This window comes from Argopecten irradians, chromosome 3, assembly GCF_041381155.1.
Source record: "Argopecten irradians isolate NY chromosome 3, Ai_NY, whole genome shotgun sequence".
Lineage (NCBI taxonomy): Eukaryota > Metazoa > Mollusca > Bivalvia > Pectinida > Pectinidae > Argopecten > Argopecten irradians.
The window spans coordinates 40,974,726-40,998,294 of NC_091136.1; the positions used below are offsets into that span (position 1 = coordinate 40,974,726).

Sequence of the window (23,569 nt, forward strand, 5' to 3'; positions counted from 1 at the left end):
ATGTGTAACGGACGCTTACATGATGCGGGCTTGATTATCCTTCTATTTAAGCGTTTTACTGATTATGAATCGGAGCGCGCCATTTTGAAAATTGTTAGTTGGAAATGTGTCGACCAAAGAAGGAAAAACGTAAACAATGACTGTGATAAGTGGTAGATATAATATTAAGAAACTGCTTCAAGGGAGTATATTAAGCAAACTAAAATTATTGACGAACATAGCAAAGACACGTTTCAAGATAACACAATCATTATAAGGTTATAAAAATAAAGCTGATGAAGTTGAACCACAGGCGTCTGCATCAGGAAAAATAAAATATCCTATCCCTACTATATAGTAGGGGTAGGTTATCATTTAATACGATTTAATATGACATATAATGGATGCAGGCTTTTAGCCTCTATATCCATATCAATATTACATGAATTCAATGATACAATGATTACTACTTCTAGTGTAATTATAAATGATCTTTTTATCCATATTCTTCTAATCGCTATATGTAGAGTATACAGTATACATAATATATACATGTAATTTAATGTTCATTTGAGTTAATAAGCATATATTAAAGTTAAAATATTTGTTGACAGTTTCTCCAATGATTGTCTAAAAGAATTTCAAATTTCTTGACATCTGTTGCATCTATAACATGCTGGGGTAAATTGTTCCAGGTATCTACAACTCGAAAACTCAAAAAATGTTTTCAAATATCAGTGTTACATCGTTTTTTGAATATTTTTAAGGAGTGTCCTCTTGTCCTGCTGTTGGTATCCATTTGGAAAATAGACGATGTGACGCGCTCATCATAAATATTTTTCAGGATTTTGAAAACATTTATCAGGTCCCCTCTTTTCCTACGATGTTCTAGGGTAGGCAGATTTAGTCTCTGTAGACGCTCTGGGTATGGCAAGTCTTTAAAGCCTGGTATGATCATGAGCTTTGTAGCTCTTCGTTGGACGTTCTCAATAAGTTCTATGTCCTTTGTCATATAAGGACTCCACACACTTGAGGCATTTTCCAGGTGGGGTCTCACGAGAGCCTTAAACAGTAGTTTAAACATTTTTTTATCCAGGAAGGTAAAGGTTCTTCTTATCAGTCCTAAAATGCTGTTTGCTTTATTTACTCCTAATTGGATGTGTGTTCTAAAATTTAAATCTTCATCCACTGTTACTCCAATATCCTTTTCTGATGTAATATTATCAAGATCTAATTGCTCGCCTGTTGTTCCAGACATACTATATACTCTCTTTTCTTTGGATTTAATCGCAAGGACTTTACATTTATTTGGATGAAATTTAAGTAACCACTTTTCAGACCATTTTTCAAGATTTATCAAGTCACTTTGCAAAATGTTTTTATCATCTATGCTTCTGATTTCTCTGTATAATTTTGTATCGTCTGCAAAAAGTGGCGACTGGGATTCTGTATTTTCCGGTAAATCATTAATGTAGAGTACAAATAAAATTGGTCCAAGAACGCTTCCCTGGGGTATGCCGCTTAATACAGGATATATCTTTGATGTTTCTCCATTTACAATGACCTTTTGGCATCTATTGCTAAGAAAATTTGCTATCCAGTTAGTAGCCCTATCACTCACTCCATATCCTTTAAGTTTCTTTATTAGACGACGGTGTGGGACTTTATCAAACGCTTTCATGAAGTCCATGTAAATTACATCCAGTTGACCACCGTTGTCAATTATTTTTGTCCATTCTTCCAAAACCATTAGTAGCTGAAGTTGCGTAGATCTCCCATTTATAAAACCAAATTGTTTATTACTCAAAAGATTATTTTTGTCCATGTGATTTACAAAGCTATTTCTTACTAATTTTTCCAGTGTTTTCCCAATAATACTTGTAAGACTGACTGGTCTGTAGTTTCCTGCCTCAGATTTTGAGCCCTTTTTGAAAATTGCTGTTATATTATTTGCCTCTTTCCAAGCTTCTGTTAGTTTACCTTCCTGGAGTGATCTGTTAAAAATTTCTGCTAGAGGGTTACTTATTTGCTTGCGTAGTTCCTTGAGGGTTTTAGGGTGCATCATATCCGGTCCTTGGGATTTATTTTCATTTAAATCATATAGCAATTTTTCAATTGCTCCTGGCGTGCAGTTAATTTCCTCAAATTGATAACTAATTTGAGGAAATTAACCCCACGCCAGAAGCAATTGAAAAATTTGTCATATTTGGTCATATCTTTATCAAACCAGAAGCAGACGCCTGTGCATATAGTAGGGGTAGGTTATCATATTTTTATCAAACCAGAAGCAGACGCCTGTGGTTGAACAGTGAACACAAATTCATAGATTGAGGAAAAGTGAAATGTAATTATAAATATAACGTTCATGTTCATTGTAAACATTGCTATTCCATAACAATTTCTCTCTCAGTAAATTATGTCTAATTAAAGCTTATCTGGTATATTGAAATGAAATATTACCAGAAACATACAGGTCATCATTATATATAGTAGCAATAATGTTTCAGATGTGAGAAGAAGAAGAAAAAAAACATGAAAACTATTGAAGATGAATAAAGGAAAACAAGCAACCCTGTTCCAAAGTTGGGGGGCCAAAAAGTCCAAATCTGGCAACAACTCTGTCGCTAATAATTCAAGGAGTGATATACATGATGCACAACCAGGGCCATCATCAACTACAGACCACTCTGACTTGATAGATCTTTGTGATGGACTGGAAGATGATGACGATGAAGACCTTTTGGCACAGGTCTGATTTTGGCTTTTTACTACAAACATTAAAATTTATATGTTGCTGTTAAAAACTTTATTTTAATATCTATTTCTAAAATGAATATTAATTAGTTCAGGAAAGGATTTCTACTGCACACATATGTACATATATAGGCCAATGTTTTTTTAGCGTAGGAGAAAGTGGAATTTTTCACTTCACGTTTGCAATTGGTATTAAGTGGAAAACTTGTGTCTTACAATCATTTTGCATACTGCGCATGTGATTACCTAACGTTTACCTAAAGTACAAGTAGATATTTGAATGAAAATGAAAACAATTAAGTTTCAACCAAATTAAGAATTAATCTTACTGGTCCTTAATGGTGAGCTTATTAGAATAGATGATAAATGTCTGTTATATTTTAGTTCTCATTGTTTTATAAGGCTATGGAATATGTGGGAGTGCCAGATAACAATGAGCCTACTGCTGACCCACCTGGCGGAGACGTATGCAACATATCTCTGGGAGCTGAGTCCTTCTCTGGTAATGTGTCCTTTACCCAGACAGTGGCTCCCGAGGGATTTGACAAGTTTGCAGGAAAGACTTGGATCTACCCTACCAACTACCCAGTGCGAGACTATCAGTTCAACATCTGCCAACAGGCCCTGTATAAAAACACCATGGTCACCCTCCCAACAGGCCTTGGCAAGACATTCATAGCAGCGGTAGTCATGTACAACTTCTATAGGTAAATTCATATAATTAGTCATAATCAACTTTTACAACTTCAACAGGTATTAAATTAAGCCATTCAAACCCTGAAGACCCATACAGATAGTCTATTTTGGAATTTCAGGAGTGAATGAGTTAAGTCATGTACAACTTCATTTGGCCAATATGACAGCAATGGTCTAGTGGTTAAGTTTTGCTTTAGCTCTCCATAGTTTAATTAAAAGTTTTAGGCATTGTTGGAGCAGTTAATAGGTACTTTCACAGTACAAAGATTATACAGCTTTTACCAGGTAAATTTAGATATCAAAATTTGCATCCATGATGTGAAAACCACAATATGTTATGTCAAAGTTTGAAGGTCATTCATATTTTTTTCATGTAACCTAGCTAGCTCCCATCAGCTTCAGTTTATTGTATGTAGTCAATATTGTACTGTTCAAGATAAGATTATGATCAGATCAATCCACAAAATTGCAATTTCAAATTCTTCAAATGCTTCCTAAGTTTACCTTTAAAATACTTTGTTATGATATCAATAATGTTACAGAATTTATATCAAAATGAGTTTTGAATTAAATATTAGTTCCCTCACTGAATAGGTGGTACCCTCAAGGAAAGGTTGTGTTCATGGCTCCAACCAAGCCTTTGGTAGCTCAACAGATAGAGGCTTGTTATAATATCATGGGAATTCCTCAGTCTGACACTGCTGAAATGACAGGTAAGATTTGTACTAAAGGGTACCATTGGAAGTACTGGTAAGATTTATACTAAAGGGTACCATTGGAAGTACTGGATAAATGTCACTGTAGGCCAAGGGCTGTTCCATTGAAATATCTACCATAAAATAAAATTGTACGGTTGTCATTAGTACATGGATTCGGGCCAGGGCTTTTATCACTTCATTATGAATGGCCCAAAATATTGGAAAAATAACAAAATATTTATTACAGCATAATGAATAGGATAATTCATTTCCAGTGTAGCTTGTGTACCTTTCTGAAGGAAATGTCTAAAAATAACTCATAACTTTATACCTCTTTTACTATAAACATTATAATTATTGTTTACAGGAAATATGGCTCCGACAGAGAGGAAACGTACTTGGCAGGAGAAGCGAGTGTTTTTCCTTACCCCACAAGTCCTCACTAATGATCTGAGTCGTGGAACATGTCCTGCAGTCAGGGTCCGGTGTCTGGTAGTGGATGAGGCCCATAAAGCCTTAGGCAATCATGCTTACTGCCAGGTATAACTGAACTTCTTTGTATATCCACTGCATAAAATGTAGATAAGTGAGCCCAATGTGTTAATCTAATATCATAGTTGTAATGTTAAAAATCCGTCATTGTTAACTGGTGACAGTTCTCGGTTATGTTCTTTGTCTACAGTTACACTGATGTTAAAAAATGTATTCTCTAATATCTTTATAAATGTATATCTAAATGAACCTATATTTTATCCACAATAAGTATTGGATGTCATATTTTTTGGTCTAGAAGTACCTAACACATTCAGTGTGGTGTATACTCTAATGCATATCAGAATTATGACAACCTGTGAACCCGTCCTTATTCATCTCTAAATAAAGTTTCTAGATAAAAACAGTTGTATTTACTTTGTTGTGATAGATTTTAAAAGGGTTTTATTATGATGTATACAATTAGAGAATATGATTTCTTTTAATTACAGGTTGTAAGAGAGTTGATAAAATACACAGAAAACTTCCGTATTTTGGCCCTTAGTGCTACACCAGGTAGTGATATTAAGGTAATGTATCCTAAGACTAAGAATAAGTCTATTCATTGTATCTACACAATAACCAGTCTTTACAAGCGGTCTTTTGTCTGATGATATATTGGGTGTGACCCAGAAGTAAAAGAGAAATTTAAAAATTAATTTGAATTTTTGTTAATTTTTTCAATTGGTCTATGGAGGGAAAGGTGAATATAATAAGTAACTTTTTGTAATGTTATATGCAGATGAAATACTGTAATTGTACATATTTTAGGGGCAATGCTATTTAACAATGCTTTTTGTGTGAGAAATAATGTGTTTAAATGTGGTCACAGAAATTTGACTTGCTGTATGTTGTTCATTCATCATTGGGCTAACTTGTTCAGTATTGTTTTTGCCAAAATATTACATTTACAGTAAACTCGTTATTCTACATATCAAAACTGGTATTTGAAAAATTTTACAATTGCTGTAATACAGATTGTACCAATTGTTACAGGCAGTTCAGCAAGTCTTATCAAACTTACTCATATCACACATTGAATTGAGGACTGAGGAGTCAATTGACATCAAGCAATTTTCACATGAACGGAAAGTGGAAAAGATTGTGATTCCTCTGGGTGATGAGCTCACTCAGGTGAAAAAAACATACATACAGGTATGATGAATAATCTCTGGAAATTGATAGAATTTCTGTGATCATTCTGAATGATATTATTGTGCATTAAAGTATTGATTATACTGATATCTGATTTACAAAGTTTAATACAGTCAAACCTGTGTATAAAGGACACCCAGGGGACAAGGCTAAAGTGTCCGTTATAGAGAGGTGTCCTTTATATAGAGGTCAGTGTTTTGACGAGTTATGTCCCCTGAGCGGTTCAACCTAAGCAATCTTTCCATATACAAATACATGTATTTGTCTCATTTTCTTTTCATTTGGTTCATTTTGGAATAAATGAATAGTAACATAATTTTTATTTAAAGGAATATGTACAGTATATTTATATTTTTCATTTCAATCAAATCAGAAAAAATGAATCTGAAACAGTTATTCGTCATCTTTCGTCACTCATTGGTCCGTACATGTAATTGTTCTAAACACATTGTTAATGAGCCGAGTAAAGTGTCCACACTGTCTTGAATCTCTGTTATTTCAGACGAAACAAATGTAAACACATGTAGTCATGAACTGGCTGACATCAAAAAGTCGCTATACAAACATCACACCCAACGAGCCCCGAAGGTGTATTCCAACACAGATATAATGCAAACCCCAGAGTGTTACGAAAGGTGACGTAAGGGAAATAACTCTAATTGACTAACGCAGAAGAACATTGCCGATATGGCTTCCTTTGTTATTTTACCGATGCACAGGTTCAAAAAAAGATGTTCGCTGTTTGTATAATAGAATATTTACTGTCTTCAGGTTAAATTTAAGTGTTCGCTTTCTTCATAGAAAGTGTCTGCTATACACATTCAATTCATACAGTGATTTTCATTCAAAAACGATGTCTTTTTGTGTCCACTATACTGTATATTTATGTAGTCAAACTTCTACTGAAAGCTTATGTTTTATTCGAGTGAAAGTACTGACGTTCAGAAAAGTTTTTTGTGTCCGTTATATGGAAATTTTACCGACTTACGGACTAAATTTAGTGTCCGCTGTCCGCATTGAGGAGGTGTCCGCTATATACGTGACATTTATATAATGATTTTTGTTGGGGATTCCTAGCACTGTCCGTTATTGACAGTGTCCACTATATAGAGGTGTCTGCTATTGCAGGTTTGACTGTATGTATATGAATATCATACCATAACTGAAGAAAAGAAATTCAAATGAATCTCTTTGCAATATTATTTGCAGAGAATTTTGTTTAACACTCCAGAAAAATTGCTAACCAAATGTGATTGGTATTTTGAAATTATCTGTTTATTTTTAGCCCACCATCATCAGATGGTGGTCTATTCAAATCGCTTTTCCTCCGTGGTCTATCCTTTTGTCCATTAACATTTCTTGTTACCGCTTTTTCTCAGAAAGGGTTGAAGGGATCTTCTCAAATTTCATAGGCAGGTTCCCCTAGGGCCCTAGTTGTACAAACTGCATTTTGGGACTGATCGGTCAACAAGATGGCCACTAGGCAGACATCTTCGATTTTGATAGTTTAAGTTTGTTACCACTATTTCTCAGAAAGTACTGAAAGGATCTCTCTCAAATTCATATGTAGGTTCACCTAGAGCCCTAGTTGTGCATATTGCATTTAAGGACCGATCAGTCAACAAGATGAGCCAGGCAGCCATCTTGGATTTTAATAGTTAAATTTTTTTACCGCTATTTCTCAGAAAGTATGAAGGGATCTTTCTCAAATTTCGCATGAAGGTTCCCCAAGGACCCTAGTTGTGCATATTGCATTTTGGGACTGATCGGTCAACAATATGGCCGACTCGTGCATATTGCATTTTGGGACCGATCGGTCAACAAGATGGCCGACAGGCCGCCATCTTGGATTTTGACAATTGAAGTTTGTCACCGCTATTTCTCAGAAAGTACTGAAGCGATCTGTCTCAAGTTTTATATGTAGGTTCCCCTGGGTACTTAGTTGCCCATATTGCATTTTGGGACTGATTGGTCAACAATATGGCCGACAGGTAGCCATCTTTGATTTTGATAATTGAAGTTTGTTATATCTCAGAAAGTACTGAAACTAGATCATTTTTGGTGAGCGCCTGGGATCTCTTGTATTGTGTATTATCTCCTTTTCCTTACAGATAAAACTTTGGATATCAGAAGGTCCCAAATATTGCAAAAACATGAGCAAAATGTACGACTTGGGAACAATTTTTTTTTTCTCCAAAGGTTATGGATGTGGTTGTTGGCCGACTTAAGAGACAAGGTGTGTTGTATAAGAGAGAGACTACCAGTTTTTCCAAGTTCCTGATTCTGAAAGCTAGAGAAGCCTTTAGACAGAATCCCCCTCAACAGCTACAGGTAAAATAGAATACAATAAGTGTACCATGTTTTAGACTAGACCCTCTCACACAAGTACATGTACACATTTTATACAGTCAACTCAAACCTGTGACCTTCCAAGGAAAAGTAGAGATATAAAGATCATTAAAGACAATTTTTGTGTCGCCTGCAACGCAAGGGCGACACTTCGGTGTCGGTGTCCGGGAAACGGTTTCCATGCGATAACTTAATTATTTTTTGTCTGATTTCAACCAAATCTGGTATACTGCTTTATATCAATGAGATCTTGGATTAGTATAAGTAACAATGGTAAAAATCCATCAATATTTGCAAGAGTTATAGGACTTTAAAATTGTCAAAACAGATAAATCCATGGTTTCCGCACAATAACTTTAGTATTTATTGTCCGATTTCAACCAAATTTGGTATATTGCTTTATATCAATGAGATCTTAGATTGATTTGATACTGGTCAAAATATGTCAATATTTGCAAGAGTTACGGGACTTTAAAATTGTCAAAACATGTTTTCCGCTGTATAACTTCAGTATTTAATTTTCGATTTAAACTAAATTTAGTGTATTGCTTTATATCAATGAGATCTAAGATGGGTTCGATACTGGTCAAAATCCATCAATATTTGCAAGAGTTACAGAATTTGAAAACTTCACCTAATTATTAACAATATTTTCAACTTTAAATAACTATTTTTTGTGATGCTGTGCAGGCAACACATCCACTTCTGTGGAATTCTTGTTGAAAGATAAATTGATTTAACTTAATAATATTTACCTGAGGTTTATTTTCAAGATATTTCCTGAACAATGCAACATTGAAAGAGAATTATTGTATATATTACCAATTCACTACACATGTACATGTTGACCTTTGATTGTTTGATGTTGGCATTGTGACCTTGTATTGTTTGGTCAAAGAGGACCTTGATTCTGCGTAACATAAAAGTTATGACTTGGATCTGTATGATATCCTGTATATAACAGAGAACACAGTATGGTGCTGTTGAAGGTGACCTAGAGTGTATGTTACAGACAACACAGTATGGTGCTGTTGAGGGTGACCTTGAGTCTTATTTTATAGAGAACACAGTATGGTGCTGTTGAGTGTGACCTTGAGTCTTATGTTACAGAGAACACAGTATGGTGCTGTTGAGGGTGACCTTGAGTCTTATGTTACAGAGAACACAGTATGGTGCTGTTGAGTGTGACCTTGAGTCTTATGTTACAGACAACACAGTATGGTGCTGTTGAAGGTGACCTTGAGTGTCATGTTACAGAGAACACAGTATGGTGCTGTTGAGTGTGGCCTTGAGTCTTATGTTACAGAGAACACAGTATGGTACTGTTGAGGGTGATCTTGAGTCTTATGTTACAGAGCACACAGTATGGCACAATTGAAGGTGACCTTGGTTCTTATGTTATAGAGAACACAGTATGGTACAATTGAAGGTGACCTTGGTTCTTATGTTATAGAGAACACAGTATGGTGCTGTTGAGGGTGACCTTGAGTCTTATGTTACAGAGAACACAGTATGGTACTGTTGAGGGTGACCTTGAGTCTTATGTTACAGAGAACACAGTATGGTGCTGTTGAGGGTGACCTTGAGTCTTATGTTACAGAGAACACAGTATGGTACTGTTGAGGGTGACCTTGAGTCTTATGTTACAGAGAACACAATATGGCACAATTGAAGGTGACCTTGGTTCTTATGTTATAGAGAACACAGTATGGTGCTGCTGAGGGTGACCTTGAGTCTTATGTTACAGAGAACACAGTATGGTACTGTTGTGGGTGACCTTGAGTCTTATGTTACAGAGAACACAGTATGGTACTGTTGAGGGTGACCTTGAGTCTTATGTTACAGAGAACACAGTATGGTACTGTTGAGGGTGACCTTGAGTCTTATGTTACAGAGAACACAGTATGGTACTGTTGAGGGTGACCTTGAGTCTTATGTTACAGAGACACAGTATGGTACTGTTGATTTATGTTGTATGGTCTGTTGAGGTGACCTTGAGTCTTATGTTACAGAGAACACAGTATGGACTATGTGAGAGTGTGACCTTGGTTCTTATGTTACAGAGAACACAGTATGGTGCTGTTGAGGGTGACCTTGAGTCTTATGTTACAGAGAACACAATATGGCACAATTGAAGGTGACCTTGGTTCTTATGTTATAGAGAACACAGTATGGTGCTGCTGAGGGTGACCTTGAGTCTTATGTTACAGAGAACACAATATGGCACAATTGAAGGTGACCTTGGTTCTTATGTTACAGAGCACACAGTATGGTGCTGTTTGAGGTGACCTTGAGTCTTATGTTACAGAGAACACAGTATGGTGCTGTTGAAGGTAACCTTGAGTCTTATGTTACAGAGAAAACAGTATGGTGCTGTTGAGGGTGACCTTGAGTCTTATGTTACAGAGAACACAGTATGGCACTGTTGAAGGTGACCTTGAGTCTTATGTTACAGAGAACACAGTATGGTGCTGTTGAGGGTGACCTTGAGTCTTATGTTACAGAGAACACAGTATGGTGCTGTTGAGGGTGACCTTGAGTCTTATGTTACAGAGAACACAGTATGGTGCTGTTGAGGGTGACCTTGAGTCTTATGTTACAGAGAACACAGTATGGTGCTGTTGAGGGTGACCTTGAGTCTTATGTTACAGAGAAAAAACAAGTATGGTACTGTTGAGTGTGACCTTGAGTCTTATGTTACAGAGAACACAGTATGGTGCTGTTGAGGGTGACCTTGAGTCTTATGTTACAGAGAACACAGTATGGTGCTGTTGAGGGTGACCTTGAGTCTTATGTTACAGAGAACACAGTATGGTACTGTTGAGTGTGACCTTGAGTCTTATGTTACAGAGAACACAGTATGGTGCTGTTGAGGGTGACCTTGAGTCTTATGTTACAGAGAACACAGTAGTATTTAAGGACACAGTATGGTCTGTTGAGGTGACCTTGAGTCTTATGTTACAGAGAACACAGTATGGTCTGTTGAGGGTGACCTTGAGTCTTATGTTACAGAGAACACAGTATGGTGCTGTTGAGGGTGACCTGAGTCTTATGTTACAGAGAACACAGTATGGTGCTGTTGAGGGTGACCTTGAGTCTTATGTTAAGAGAACCAGTATGGTCTGTTGAGGTGCTACAGTAGTAAGAGAACCAGTATGTCTGTTGGGTGACCTTGAGTCTTATGTTACAGAGAACACAGTATGGTGCTGTTGAGGGTGACCTTGAGTCTTATGTTACAGAGAACACAGTATGGTACTGTTGAGGGTGACCTTGAGTCTTATGTTACAGAGAACACAATATGGCACAATTGAAGGTGACCTTGGTTCTTATGTTACAGAGAACACAGTATGGTGCTGTTGAGGGTGACCTTGAGTCTTATGTTACAGAGAACACAGTATGGTGCTGTTGAAGGTGACCTTGAGTCTTATGTTATAGAGAACACAGTATGGTGCTGTTGAGGGTGACCTTGAGTCTTATGTTACAGAGAACACAGTATGGTGCTGTTGAGGGTGACCTTGAGTCTTATGTTACAGAGAACACAGTATGGTGCTGTTGAGGGTGACCTTGAGTCTTATGTTACAGAGAACACAGTATGGTGCTGTTGAAGGTGACCTTGAGTCTTATGTTATAGAGAACACAGTATGGTGCTGTTGAGGGTGACCTTGAGTCTTATGTTACAGAGAACACAGTATGGTGCTGTTGAGTGTGACCTTGAGTCTTATGTTACAGAGAACACAGTATGGTGCTGTTGAGGGTGACCTTGCCCTTGCTATGAGTCTGTACCATGGATTTGAACTATTACAACTGCATGGCCAACGGTCCTTGTTTAACTACCTAGAAAGTATAGTGAGTGGAGAAAAGGGACATGGACGCACAAAGACTGAACTGATGAAGAATGCTGACTTTGTAAAAATGATGGAGAAACTCCGCAGTCAATTTGCTATTGATCCAAATATTAGGTATCTTAGATATCAAATTATATCAGAAAAATGTGTATCAATAAAATGTGTTAAAAGGAGGATGTTATATATATAAAGATTTTGTTTTGATCCATTAGATTTTTTTAAATTTCCATTTTGTAAGTTTGTATTTTTAATCTTCATATTTGATATATATTTTCATATATGATAAAACAATAACAAAACCTGCAAATTAGTGAAGATTCCATTAATATCATGTATTCTTTCATAAGCTTCACCTCAGGAAATATTGGTACTAGTACTTAGATATAGATTTTGGTAAACCCTAAATGTCCTCTTTTAATTTCTATGTTTGTTTTCTCAGGCTGAGTCAGAAATACAAAGATGGCTACAAGACAGGACATCCTAAGATGCAGAAATTAGAGGAGGTGGTGGTAAACCACTTTGATAATTTTCTAAAAGGTTTGTATAAATGGGCTGTTTTCTTTATATGAATTGGTCCTTGTCTCAGAGGACTACAATGATGTTTGAAGGTTGTTGATTCTTATTTTAGAAGTCCACAACCACAGCTCCCTTGCATGTCCTTAAATAGCATAGCTGTTTATTAGACACAAAACACAAATAGCAAATTTCTTTTCAAATGTAATGGACAACTGCTACAAGATGCTGATATGAGCTAGGCTATAATATTCTTTTGCACCAGATGGAAGTGTTGAAGAGAAGTCCCAGGCGACACGAGTGATGATTTTCTCCCAGTATAGAGACAGTGTGTCTGAGATAACGGACATACTCACGCAGCACCAACCACTGGTCAAGGTGATGAGCTTCATCGGTCAGTCATCTGCAGGGAAGGCCACTAAGGGTTTCACACAGAAGGAGCAACTTAAGGTACAGTGGCCAGGGTCTAGTGTTTAAGGGAGATCAAATCTCTTGGTAGATAGATTAGATTTTGTGAATCTCTGATGAGGAAGTCTGCAACTTCTATCAGTGACAGGAAAGGTTTTTGTTTACCATATTTTTTGCGCGTATAGTGCGCAGGTACGTTTTTGAGTTTCATTTTGGAAAAAAAAATTTACAAAAGAAAAAAAATCTGTTTTTGTATCTTCGTTCAAAACATTTTGCATTGCCTCCAATCGCTCTTAAAGAACAAAATCAAACGGTTCTTATAGTTTATCAGTGCTTAAAACAACCTGGCGAGAGAAGTTTGACACGATGATTGACACTTTGTTTACACAATGGCAGGCCTAGTTAGCTTGTGAATTGTCGATTACACTATAATGAGGATCTCAACAACATTGTTTTTACAATCAAATAAGTAATCATACCTTGTGTAATTCCAAGTGGTATCAATCAAGTCTATTGTGTATCTGATAGGCATTTAGATTTAATCATTGTCCAAGGTATTAGCTGGAAAGCCGACTGAGTAGGCTAATCAACCACAGGTGGCCGCCATATTTGAGAACTGACAGCACACTTCCGTATTCTCAATTATTTTAATTAGTATTGAAATCAGGATGAGATCTTACAGAACCATTTCAATAAATGGTAATAAGAGTAAATTTTACAGTCATACCATCATTTATAGTTCCGATTGGTCAGTGTTAATGTAAGAAGGTTTTAGTTTCGTATTTAATTTGCTGGCTCTGCATGTGGCCATTACACTCGCTTCAGTAAATATTTGCAAGTTCAAAAGTTTTACACATGCTATAGAAACATATTTATAAGGTAATCTGTTTAATGTGACGAATCAATTACACACTTGACCTGCCGGTCAGTGATCATGACCCAGGAGCTGGCCATGCCTTGTACCTGCGTATAGTGCGCACCCCAACTTTTCACTTGATAATTTAAGAAAAAAATGCGCACTATACGTGCAATACCGTTGGTATTAAAATATCTGCTCTTCGCCTTAAAATCAAAAGAAACATGAAATAAGTACTTGTTCATGTGTTTCTTCCAGTGGTTTGTTCAGACCAAAGCTTTTGAACTGTTTAGGATATTTTGGCAAAAGGACTATGTATGGTTTGGGCGCTTTTTGGCCTCAAAAATAAATCAAATTTTCAAACTTGTTATTTAGTGATTAAAATTGTTGAATATCAAATATGGAGTATATCTTTGATAGAATAAGTTTGATAGTTATGTATAGAATAAGTATGATAGTTATGTATAGAATAAGTATGATAGTTATGTATAGAATAAGTATGATAGTTATGTATAGAATAAGTATGATAGTTATGTATAGAATAAGTATGATAGTTATGTATAGAATAAGTATGATAGTTATGTATAGAATAAGTATGATAGTTATGTATAGAATAAGTATGATAGTTATGTATCATTGCAGCTGTAGTTGCTATGGTAACCTTCCTAAATATGCAAACATTATGAAAATGTGGAAATTTCATCAATTTTCGCAATTTTTGCTTGGTTTTTTATCTAGAACCCATAGATGCACACATCCTTGAACAAACTGTACACATGTATATTTATCCTAAAGATGTATCTGAAAAATGTTGAGTTTTTTCAAGATTGCGCCCTGTTTTTTCTTAAACAAAAACTATGAAAAATAGGCAAAAAATGACAAAATTTTCAATTTCAGTTAATTTATGCATATTTGAGACCCAAACCATGCTGAAACATTCCAGAAGATGTGTAATATATTGTTATTGGTCATTTTAGCCTTACAGAAATTCTGAGATTATTTTTGTACAATTAAAGGCATGTATTATACAGTGTGTTTTCATGAGTTTCCTAAAATTGTAAACCAGATTGTTATCCCCAATATACCATGCACACAACACTTAAAACATTGACTGTAGTTTTAGGAGAGAGAACTTCATTATACATATTCAAATTTTCTCAAGCAAAATTACATCAAAATAGTTTTAATCGCATCAGTAATATTAAACAATTGTTTGTTTGTTACTATGTACAGGTGATGAAGCAGTTCCGTGAGGGGGGCTATAACACACTGGTGTCCACATGTGTAGGGGAGGAAGGTCTGGACATTGGCGAAGTCGATCTCATTGTATGTTTTGATGCTCACAAAAGTCCAATAAGACTGGTACAAAGGATGGGACGTACTGGCAGAAAACGTGAGGGACGCATCATCATGTTAGTTACAGAGGGCAAGGAAGAACAGGTGAATAGTTTTAAGTAGAATCCCAGTACCTGGTGTAATATGGTAATGGAATCATGTTCCATGGATAGTGATTTCAATTAATCTGGAAAGAAATACATGAAGTATCTACAATTCTGGTGAAAGGAAGAACAGAGAACAACTACCTATATGACATCACACCAATAATACCATGATGTCACAATACTGTCTTGACATCATGCCAATGGGAGTCCAATACATCATATCATTATTGTCATACGTTAATGCAATGTCAATAATAAATACATCAGAGAGCGAACAAGTTAAGAGAAATACCATTTTCCACTCCCTTGAGAATGAGGCAAAGGGAATCTCAACCCTGAGGGTAAGATTCTAAAGCCATCAAACTCCTGGTAAACTTTGTGTTTTACAACCTAGGAATCTAACCCCCTCAGGTTGAGATTTCTGTCGTAACTTAAAGAAGATAAAATATTCTACAACTACCAGTCTTACAAACCTTTCTAATAGTGAACTGCTTCCCTATATCATCAATAACACTCCAGGAAAATTTATGATTAACAACATCATTCACAATATAAGATAATGTTACACAATTAGGAGTTGCATTCTAACTCATGCTAGCTGCCTTTCCTACCCAGCAACTAGAGGAACACCCTATGATATATACATGATATATACTGTGTCTTGTATGAATGTACATGTAGATTCTCATTTAAATTGATCATGATAATCAATTAAACAAATTTTCCAGAAGAATAAATTCCTTGTTGATTCAATAGTTACCTAACTTTTGCGCCGAATATTATGTGTGGTAGGATTGAAGTTGAAATTTTACAGGTTCAGTTTGTTTTATTTTACATAGATTTATAATCAAAGTCAGTACTCAAAGAAAAGTATACACAAGGCGATCCTCAATGGTGCCAAATCCCTTCACTTCTACCAAAACAACCCACGCATGATCCCAGAGGCATGGATTCCATCCTGTCATAAAATGCATATCACCGTCAAGCAGAATTTCCAGCCGAAAAATGGGCCAAAAACTGGACCAAAAGTGAAACAGGATACAAAGCAGAGTAAAATAAAGTTCCAGTCAAAATCTACAGCAGGTTAGTAAAAAAAAAAATGTACTGTTTATCTATCGATAATCCAATATCTGAAATAATGAGTGAATGAAAAAATTATAACTATAGGTAAATGGGATAAAAAGTTTTAACAGATGGAAATTACATTTCATTACTTTGAGTAAGCTCTTTTAAATCCATATCATTTGATGGTTTGTTCTAGAATGTTTTTGTTATTAATTAACACATCTTGTGGGTATGATTGAGTGGAAAAATATTATCTTACCTTTGAATTAGAGAGCTGAGATTTGATTAACAGTAACATCTCCTAATATCAAATAACCTGTGATGATATTTAATTCTGTAGTTTAATAAGACTCGTATTGTTATAAATTGTACATGTAGCTGCTAAGACCTTGTTGTGTGATATTATCCTTTGTTCTTGTAAACAGGTGTGACCAGTGACGATGGTCTGTTGACTGCTGAGGAGTACCGAGACCTGATTCAGAACTACTCCGTCCCACCAGACAGTTTACCCATACTGCCTAAGAGGCTGCCTCTGTTAGCTTTAGGGGAGCAACATGTAAGCACACAGTTTTAATATTAAACACATTGTCAATAACATACGAAATAATATTGAAACTCTTATGTTTATAAAGCTTCCCCATAAAATTTGTGAATTTTTTATATTGTCGTTTTTGACATGTGACTATCTGATGTTCTTATGTTCGTGTAAGTCTCCTTTCAGTGATTTTTTGCTTGAATATTAATTCTGATTCATGCTTTTTTATTGTCGAGTGCTAAATCTACATAATTGTAACCCTGTTTTCTTGAAAAAAACTGAGATCAGGAAAGTTATAATGAATTCTACTTGTTGTTTTGATAAATCTGGACCAGATTTAGTTTATGCAGTGTTGTACTGTAATTGAAGTGTGTTTACAGTAACAGATATAAAGATTTTTCACTTTGTTTTAGGAACCCAAACCACCTGGTGAAAAGCAAATCCTCTGTGAATGGCTACCGTGGCAGAATCGACTACAGGACACTTACAAAATAGATCACTCAGCAAAAACTAAAAACTTTGTGGAGCTGATGCAGTTTATTGAAATTCAGCGTAAGTAGATATACCAATTAATGAAGAAAGAAAGTAATTTATCAGCTTGAACACTGTAGTTTGTTTTAACCCTCTGATTATTACTCAAGTGTATTTTGTGTTTATGGTCATCCATATTCCATTATATATTTGTAAGTAATTTAATGGAACTAGGGTACAAATTTCAATAGAACCTTGCAGAAACCTTCCATTGCCAATGGTCAATGAAAAATGATGTGAATTTGTGACCATTTTTATGGATAACTGAATACACCAAATCACAGATTTATGTATACTGAAATAATGTCTAGAATTACATGTTACGACAAAATCATAATTCAGAGTTGTGTTTGCATTGAAACTTAAATTCATTCTTGTACAATATAGAACATACTGTATTAAAAAATTGATCTTCTAAAACAAAATATTTATGTGTTTCAAAATCAAATTTCAGAACTTCTAGACCCAAATGAAGATCCCTATGGCAATGAAATGAAATTATTTCTGAACAAGGATGATGTACTAAAACCTGAGGAAACAAGCAGTCGAGGAGGGACAGGAATACGAAAGTTCTGTGTCTCCGTGGAGAAGGGCAGCGAGGCTACATCCACCATTCAAAAAGGCAAAGGAAAACGTGTCAGGAAAAGTGAGGTCTTGCCTGTGTTTGAAATCAGTAGTGATGAGGACAGTGATGATTTACCAGAGTTTAACATTAATCCTAATGATAAAAGGTCATCAGTGCAAGGAAGTGTGAGTAAGAAAGGGAAGAAAGGTAAACGCCTGCTGACAAAACATTTGCCAGTATTAATGGACGTTCCAGAGACAGAGCCTGTTTTTAGGAAGAGTAAAAAGGATAAGAAACGTTCTATGAGCGGTGATAAATCAGTTGTACAGTTGATAGCTGATACCGAAAGCCGAGATTTTACTGATGAAGAAGACATGGTCCCTAAAGTGTTGCCACCTTTAGATGAAGAAATGTCTGACAATAAGGTAGAGGTGAAGGGAGACAATAGAAACGAAGTAGAAGATATGGATCTCTCTGATATAAATTATTCTCCACTTGAGGAAAGCGACCATGATGAGATGGAAATTGATGACAAGAAAGAAGAATCTTCCTTTTCACAACTTCTTCCTAACTTTCCTAATTTGAACATAAGTGTGGCAAAGTCGCAAAGTGTAGACACTACAGAAAATATTGTGTGTCAAGTTAGAACACCACCACCTTTGGAGCAAGTTGGACAGATTGTAGCAGATTTGGATAAGTGTAAAAATCTACCTGTATTAGACTTGCTACAGTTGGTGGATGAGTGGGATAAGGAAAGCAAAGAGTATTGTTACCAGAAACAGAGTAATAGTGGCCTGGATGGATCTGACTCAGCAGGAATGAGAGATCACTTTGATAGAGGTCATTCTTCAATGGAGGAAAGGTCACCAGCTAATGACAAAAGCAGGAGTGGAAATTCTGGACCTGGAAGAAAAATGTCTGAACCTTTGAAGGATATTCACATCCACAAAACACACCTGTCTCCACCAACAATTACTTCTGAGTCTTTGAAGGAACTTGAACAATCCATCCCCCAAGGTCACCAAGATGATATAAGTGACCTTGAATGTGATCATTCAGATGTTGAGGATGGTAAAGGGAAATTGAACAGCATGGAAAAAGAATCTGTAGACAGTAAATCATCTCCATCAGTTAGTAAGGCTCACACTTCACTGAAAAATTCAGGATCAGATGAGGAAGTAGTATCTGATGATTCAGACATCTTTATGGACACTCAGATGAATTTTTGTTTGGCAGAAAACGTAGATGATGGTCCATTTGGAACAGAAAGTAAATCATGTACTACAGGTGATAAACTTGGAAAATCTCCTCAGAATAGTGTGATAGACAGTAAAAACAAGAATGGTGATTCGCCAGTAAAGGAGAAGCATTCAGATGAATCCTCTGAAAATGACGTTTTTGACACTCAAGCAAATTTTTTAATTAAGGATGATGATATTTTTGGTGATGCTGACATAGAGAAAGATAAGGCAGACAGGAAAAATGATTCATCTTCTTCAGTGAGTGACCAATCACGAAATACTGGTGACAAGGAACATGCAAGAAATATGAAATCCATCAGACCAGAAAGTTCAAATAACCAGAGTGAAGTTGATGGTAAATTAATGGACAAACCAAAAGATGTATCAACTAATTTCAGCTTACATAAAAGCAAAGAGTGTACAATCAATAATGGGTCAAGTGCATCTGTTGGACATAAAACAAAACTAACGCCTGTACAGGTAAACAAAACACCTTGCAGGTCAGCTGATGCCTCTTTGTTTGACGATTCGTATGATAATGAAATGTTGATGGCTCTAAAAACCCAGAGAACCTCTACTGTCTCTCCCACTCAGTTTACATTTACACAGGCATTGGCATGTGTTCACGACAGCAATGAACTGGTATCAGAAAACTCAGAGCATTTCACCGATACAGAACAGAAAACGGAATCTGAAGACAAGTTATCGGAAAATGTCTTAGTTGAAGGGAATTCAAGAAAAGAAATTCATAAATCACAAGATCTACAGAACAATTATGACAAAAACAGAAATGAAAAGGATGCAGAAAATCTTGATCAAGATTTAAAGCAAGGTTCTACAAATAAGGACCTTCAGCCTAACAAGAATCCTGATGCCAGTTCTGATGAGAGTAGTAAGGACTCGTTTGATCTGCCTCATTTTGATCTGGGTTTTGATGTTGATGAGGATATAATTCCGCCATCACCGTGTACTAGCCAATCTTTCTCTCAAAAGTCATTTTCAGCCAGTCTAAGTCAGAGTTTACTAAAGAGTAGGAAATCTTTGTCAACCAAATTTGATTCCACCTGTTTAACATCTGCTAATACATCCACAGTAAAGTTAGACAAAGTAGGGAAAGACATGTCCATCAACAAGTCAGACAAAGTTAACAAAGTGGCAGGCATTGTAGGAATGAGTACAATTGAGGAAGATTCAGAGGAATTCTCTATACTGAATCCAGTTATCAGTCGGCAAGGAAAAACTAGTCGTACAGAAAAAAGCTGCAGTGATTTTAGGGGTGCTACTAAAAAATCATCAGCAAAAATGGAGGATCAAAATGTTGTTTCTGGAATAAATTTGGAGGAAGATTTTGATGACAGTTTATTGGAGGAAACTCAATCTTTCTCAACTAAACCTATTCACCAACAGGATGATAAGCCTGGAATTAATTCTTCTGCTTGTAAATCTTTGCACAGTGTAAAACCAATCAAACAAAGTTCCACAGCCTCTAAAGATTCAGTGGTGGTTATTAATAAAAAAAAAAATCACAGTGAAAAAAAAATCACAATACTAGTGATAGTGCATCTGATTCTACATTGTCTCCTAATCATGACTTCATGCTGAAAACTTCACCATTAAATGTTCAGACTCCAGTGCATACATCATCCAAACCAAATCCCAGGACCCCTAACAGTTGTGTGGACCTGACAGGACTTGATACACCTGATATTGACAGATGTGAAGGAAGTCAAGGTTTTTCACCAGTGTTAAAAGAATCTCCTGATAATGCACTCTCTCCTGAGTCAGATGATGACATAATTGTAAGGAAAAAACGAAGAACAGTCATTCTATTAGATTCACCAGCGTCACCGGTTTTCTCACAAAGCAGAAGAAAAAGTCAGATTACTCCATTCCGCACACCTTATGAACCTAAAGAGCAGTCTAGTTTGAAAAAGGAGAAAGTAAATAAATCAAAATTCAATGTATCGTTTAAACTTCCAAACCTTGATGAATTCAATGCTGATGACGAGGATGACAATGACTTTGCTGATGACAGGTCTATTTTGAAGAGGAATAAAGTTATTGATTCAAGGCCATCAAGAAATAAGTCATCGGATGTGGAAAGACAAACTGTCAAACGAAGGACAAAATCAAAGTCTCCTGCAGATATGTTTATTCATGCTGAGGCTGATGTTTCTGATGATGAAGAAAATGTTTCGGATGATGAGGATGATGGAAGTGATATGGATCAAATGGAGGATAGTTTTATCGGTGAGGCGACTCAGATGTCACAGGGACGTGCTGAGGACATGCATGCGTTCTATCTTAAATCTGTCAGAAGTCCTTTCACTGGTGGCAAATTCCGATTGAAATATAACCATGATAAAATGGATGTATTTTCACAGCCACAGGAATATGAGGATTCACATTATATAGAGGACAGCTTTTGTGTTGGAGATGACTTTGAGGAAACTAATGTTGACTTTGATGAGGAGGTAGAGGATGAAGTAAGTGTTATACAGGATCCAGATGTTACATATGTTGGACGAAGAACTCGATGGTCTAAACCGGTGGCTATTAAAAAGAAAAAAGTTGTGAAAAATATGTCTGGGAGAAAAAGAATCAGAAAAATGTCTGATTCTTCTAGTGAAGAAGAGAATAAGTGTAATGTTTCGACAGTACAGACACCACGAGTGCCAGCTGTAAAACGTCGGGGAAGAGTGTTACTCTCCAGTAGTACTAGTGATGAAGAGTGTACAGTTATCTCCCCTTCAAAAGTTATCTCCCCTGGCGAAGATTCACAGGATATAATACCATCGCTTATGACCAGGATAAAGAATAATAAAATGAGTACAGGCTGTATTTCTGAGTTACATTCCAAACCTGAGTCATCAAACTCCTTTGGACCATCAAAATCCTGTGATCCTCATGATAAACAGTCTGGTAGAAGTAAAGAAATTGGGGCTTGGTTGAACACAAGTCATCAAGCTGCTGACAAATCCGTTTCTGGGTTGAATACAACAGCTTTAACAGCTGAACAACTGCGTTTACAGCGGTTGCAAAAGCAGAAAGAAAAACAGGAAGAATTCAAAAAGAAGTTGGCAGAAAAAGCCCAAATGGAAAGCCAAGCATCCGAATCATCTGTGATTCAAAATAGCGTGAATAATTCAAGGGTAAACAACATGTCAAGGTTAAACTGTGATAAGACGGATGATTTACTGTTGACTAGTGCTTATACATACAACGACAAGAAATCTGTGATATTTGTGGACTCCAGGGAAATCAATGGTTCTCAGAATATTGTTTCTGAGCTTCGCTTCAAACATAATTTGTCTGTGATAGTTACTCAGCTGGCTGGATGCGATTATGTTACCAGCAACAGAATGGGAGTGGACCGTAAAGTGTGGTCAGAATTCACTAATGGGTCAAATCGTGCCAAACTCATTGACCGTATACAGCAATTATGCGAGTTGTATGACCGGCCATGTCTGATTATAGAGTCGGACCCAGTGAAAGGTTCTGACAAGGGAAATAGACTTCTTCATTGGACCAGGTATGTAGACAAGACAATTGTGCAGTTGATCAACTCTAGTGTAAAACTCTACTTCACTGCTGGGCAGCTGGACACTGCAGCCATTTTAGCTGACCTCTGTATCTTGGAGACACGGAAAAACATGGCAATCAATGTACCGGTCAACATTAGTGACAAAAAACAGCAGCATGTTAAGTTTTATGTTTCCATTCCAAAACTGACCTATGTCCATGGTCTTAACCTCGCGCACAACTTCAGGACGATAAAAGATTTTTTAGCTGCGAGTGTACAAGCTATAAGGACTAAGGGCTGTATGTCTGAGAAACGGGCAGGGGAGGTATATAGTTATGTAAGGAGGGATTTCGATGAACAGATGTTGCCTACTAGTTATGGCTAGTAATAGTCGGCATCATTAGAGATCCTATGAAATATATTGAAATTACTGTACAGAAGAAATTCATGAATACAAGCTGTTATTAGATAATGTTGATTTCAGATTTTAATTTACCGTAAAAAGGAATTCAGATTTTTTAAAGATCTAAATTTACATCATCATTTATTTAACATTTATCTTTGTAATTAGCCCACCATTAGATGGTGGGCTATTCAAATCGCCTTTCGTCCGTGGTCCGTCGTCCGTCCGTCCTTCCGTCCTCGTCCTTCCGTCCGTCCGTCCGTCCGTCCGTTAACAATACTTGTTACCACTATTTCTCAGAAAGTACTGAAGGGATCTTTCTCAAATTTCATATGTAGGTTCCCCTAGGGCCCTAGTTGTGCATATTGCATTTTGGGACCGATCGTTTAACAAGATGGCCGACAGGCGGCCATCTTGGATTTTGATAGTTAAAGTTTGTTACAGCTATTACTCAAAAAGTACTGAAGGGGTCTTTCTCAA

General features: G+C 36.4%; 1 protein-coding gene across 1 annotated transcript; it reads left to right on the plus strand.

Annotated features, from left to right (window-relative positions):
- The first annotated feature begins 81 nt into the window (after positions 1-81).
- LOC138318612 (Fanconi anemia group M protein-like) lies at positions 82-23,569 on the plus strand. Its single transcript, XM_069261120.1, is given in 17 exon segments — positions 82-129; positions 2,487-2,728; positions 3,136-3,440; positions 4,024-4,142; positions 4,495-4,667; positions 5,111-5,188; positions 5,655-5,813; positions 8,013-8,144; positions 11,892-12,121; positions 12,447-12,544; positions 12,786-12,970; positions 15,018-15,224; positions 16,066-16,309; positions 16,717-16,847; positions 17,240-17,378; positions 17,812-20,692; positions 20,695-23,569. Coding segments are annotated over 16 exon segments (7,659 nt in total). The 5' UTR covers positions 82-129; positions 2,487-2,527; the 3' UTR covers positions 23,072-23,569.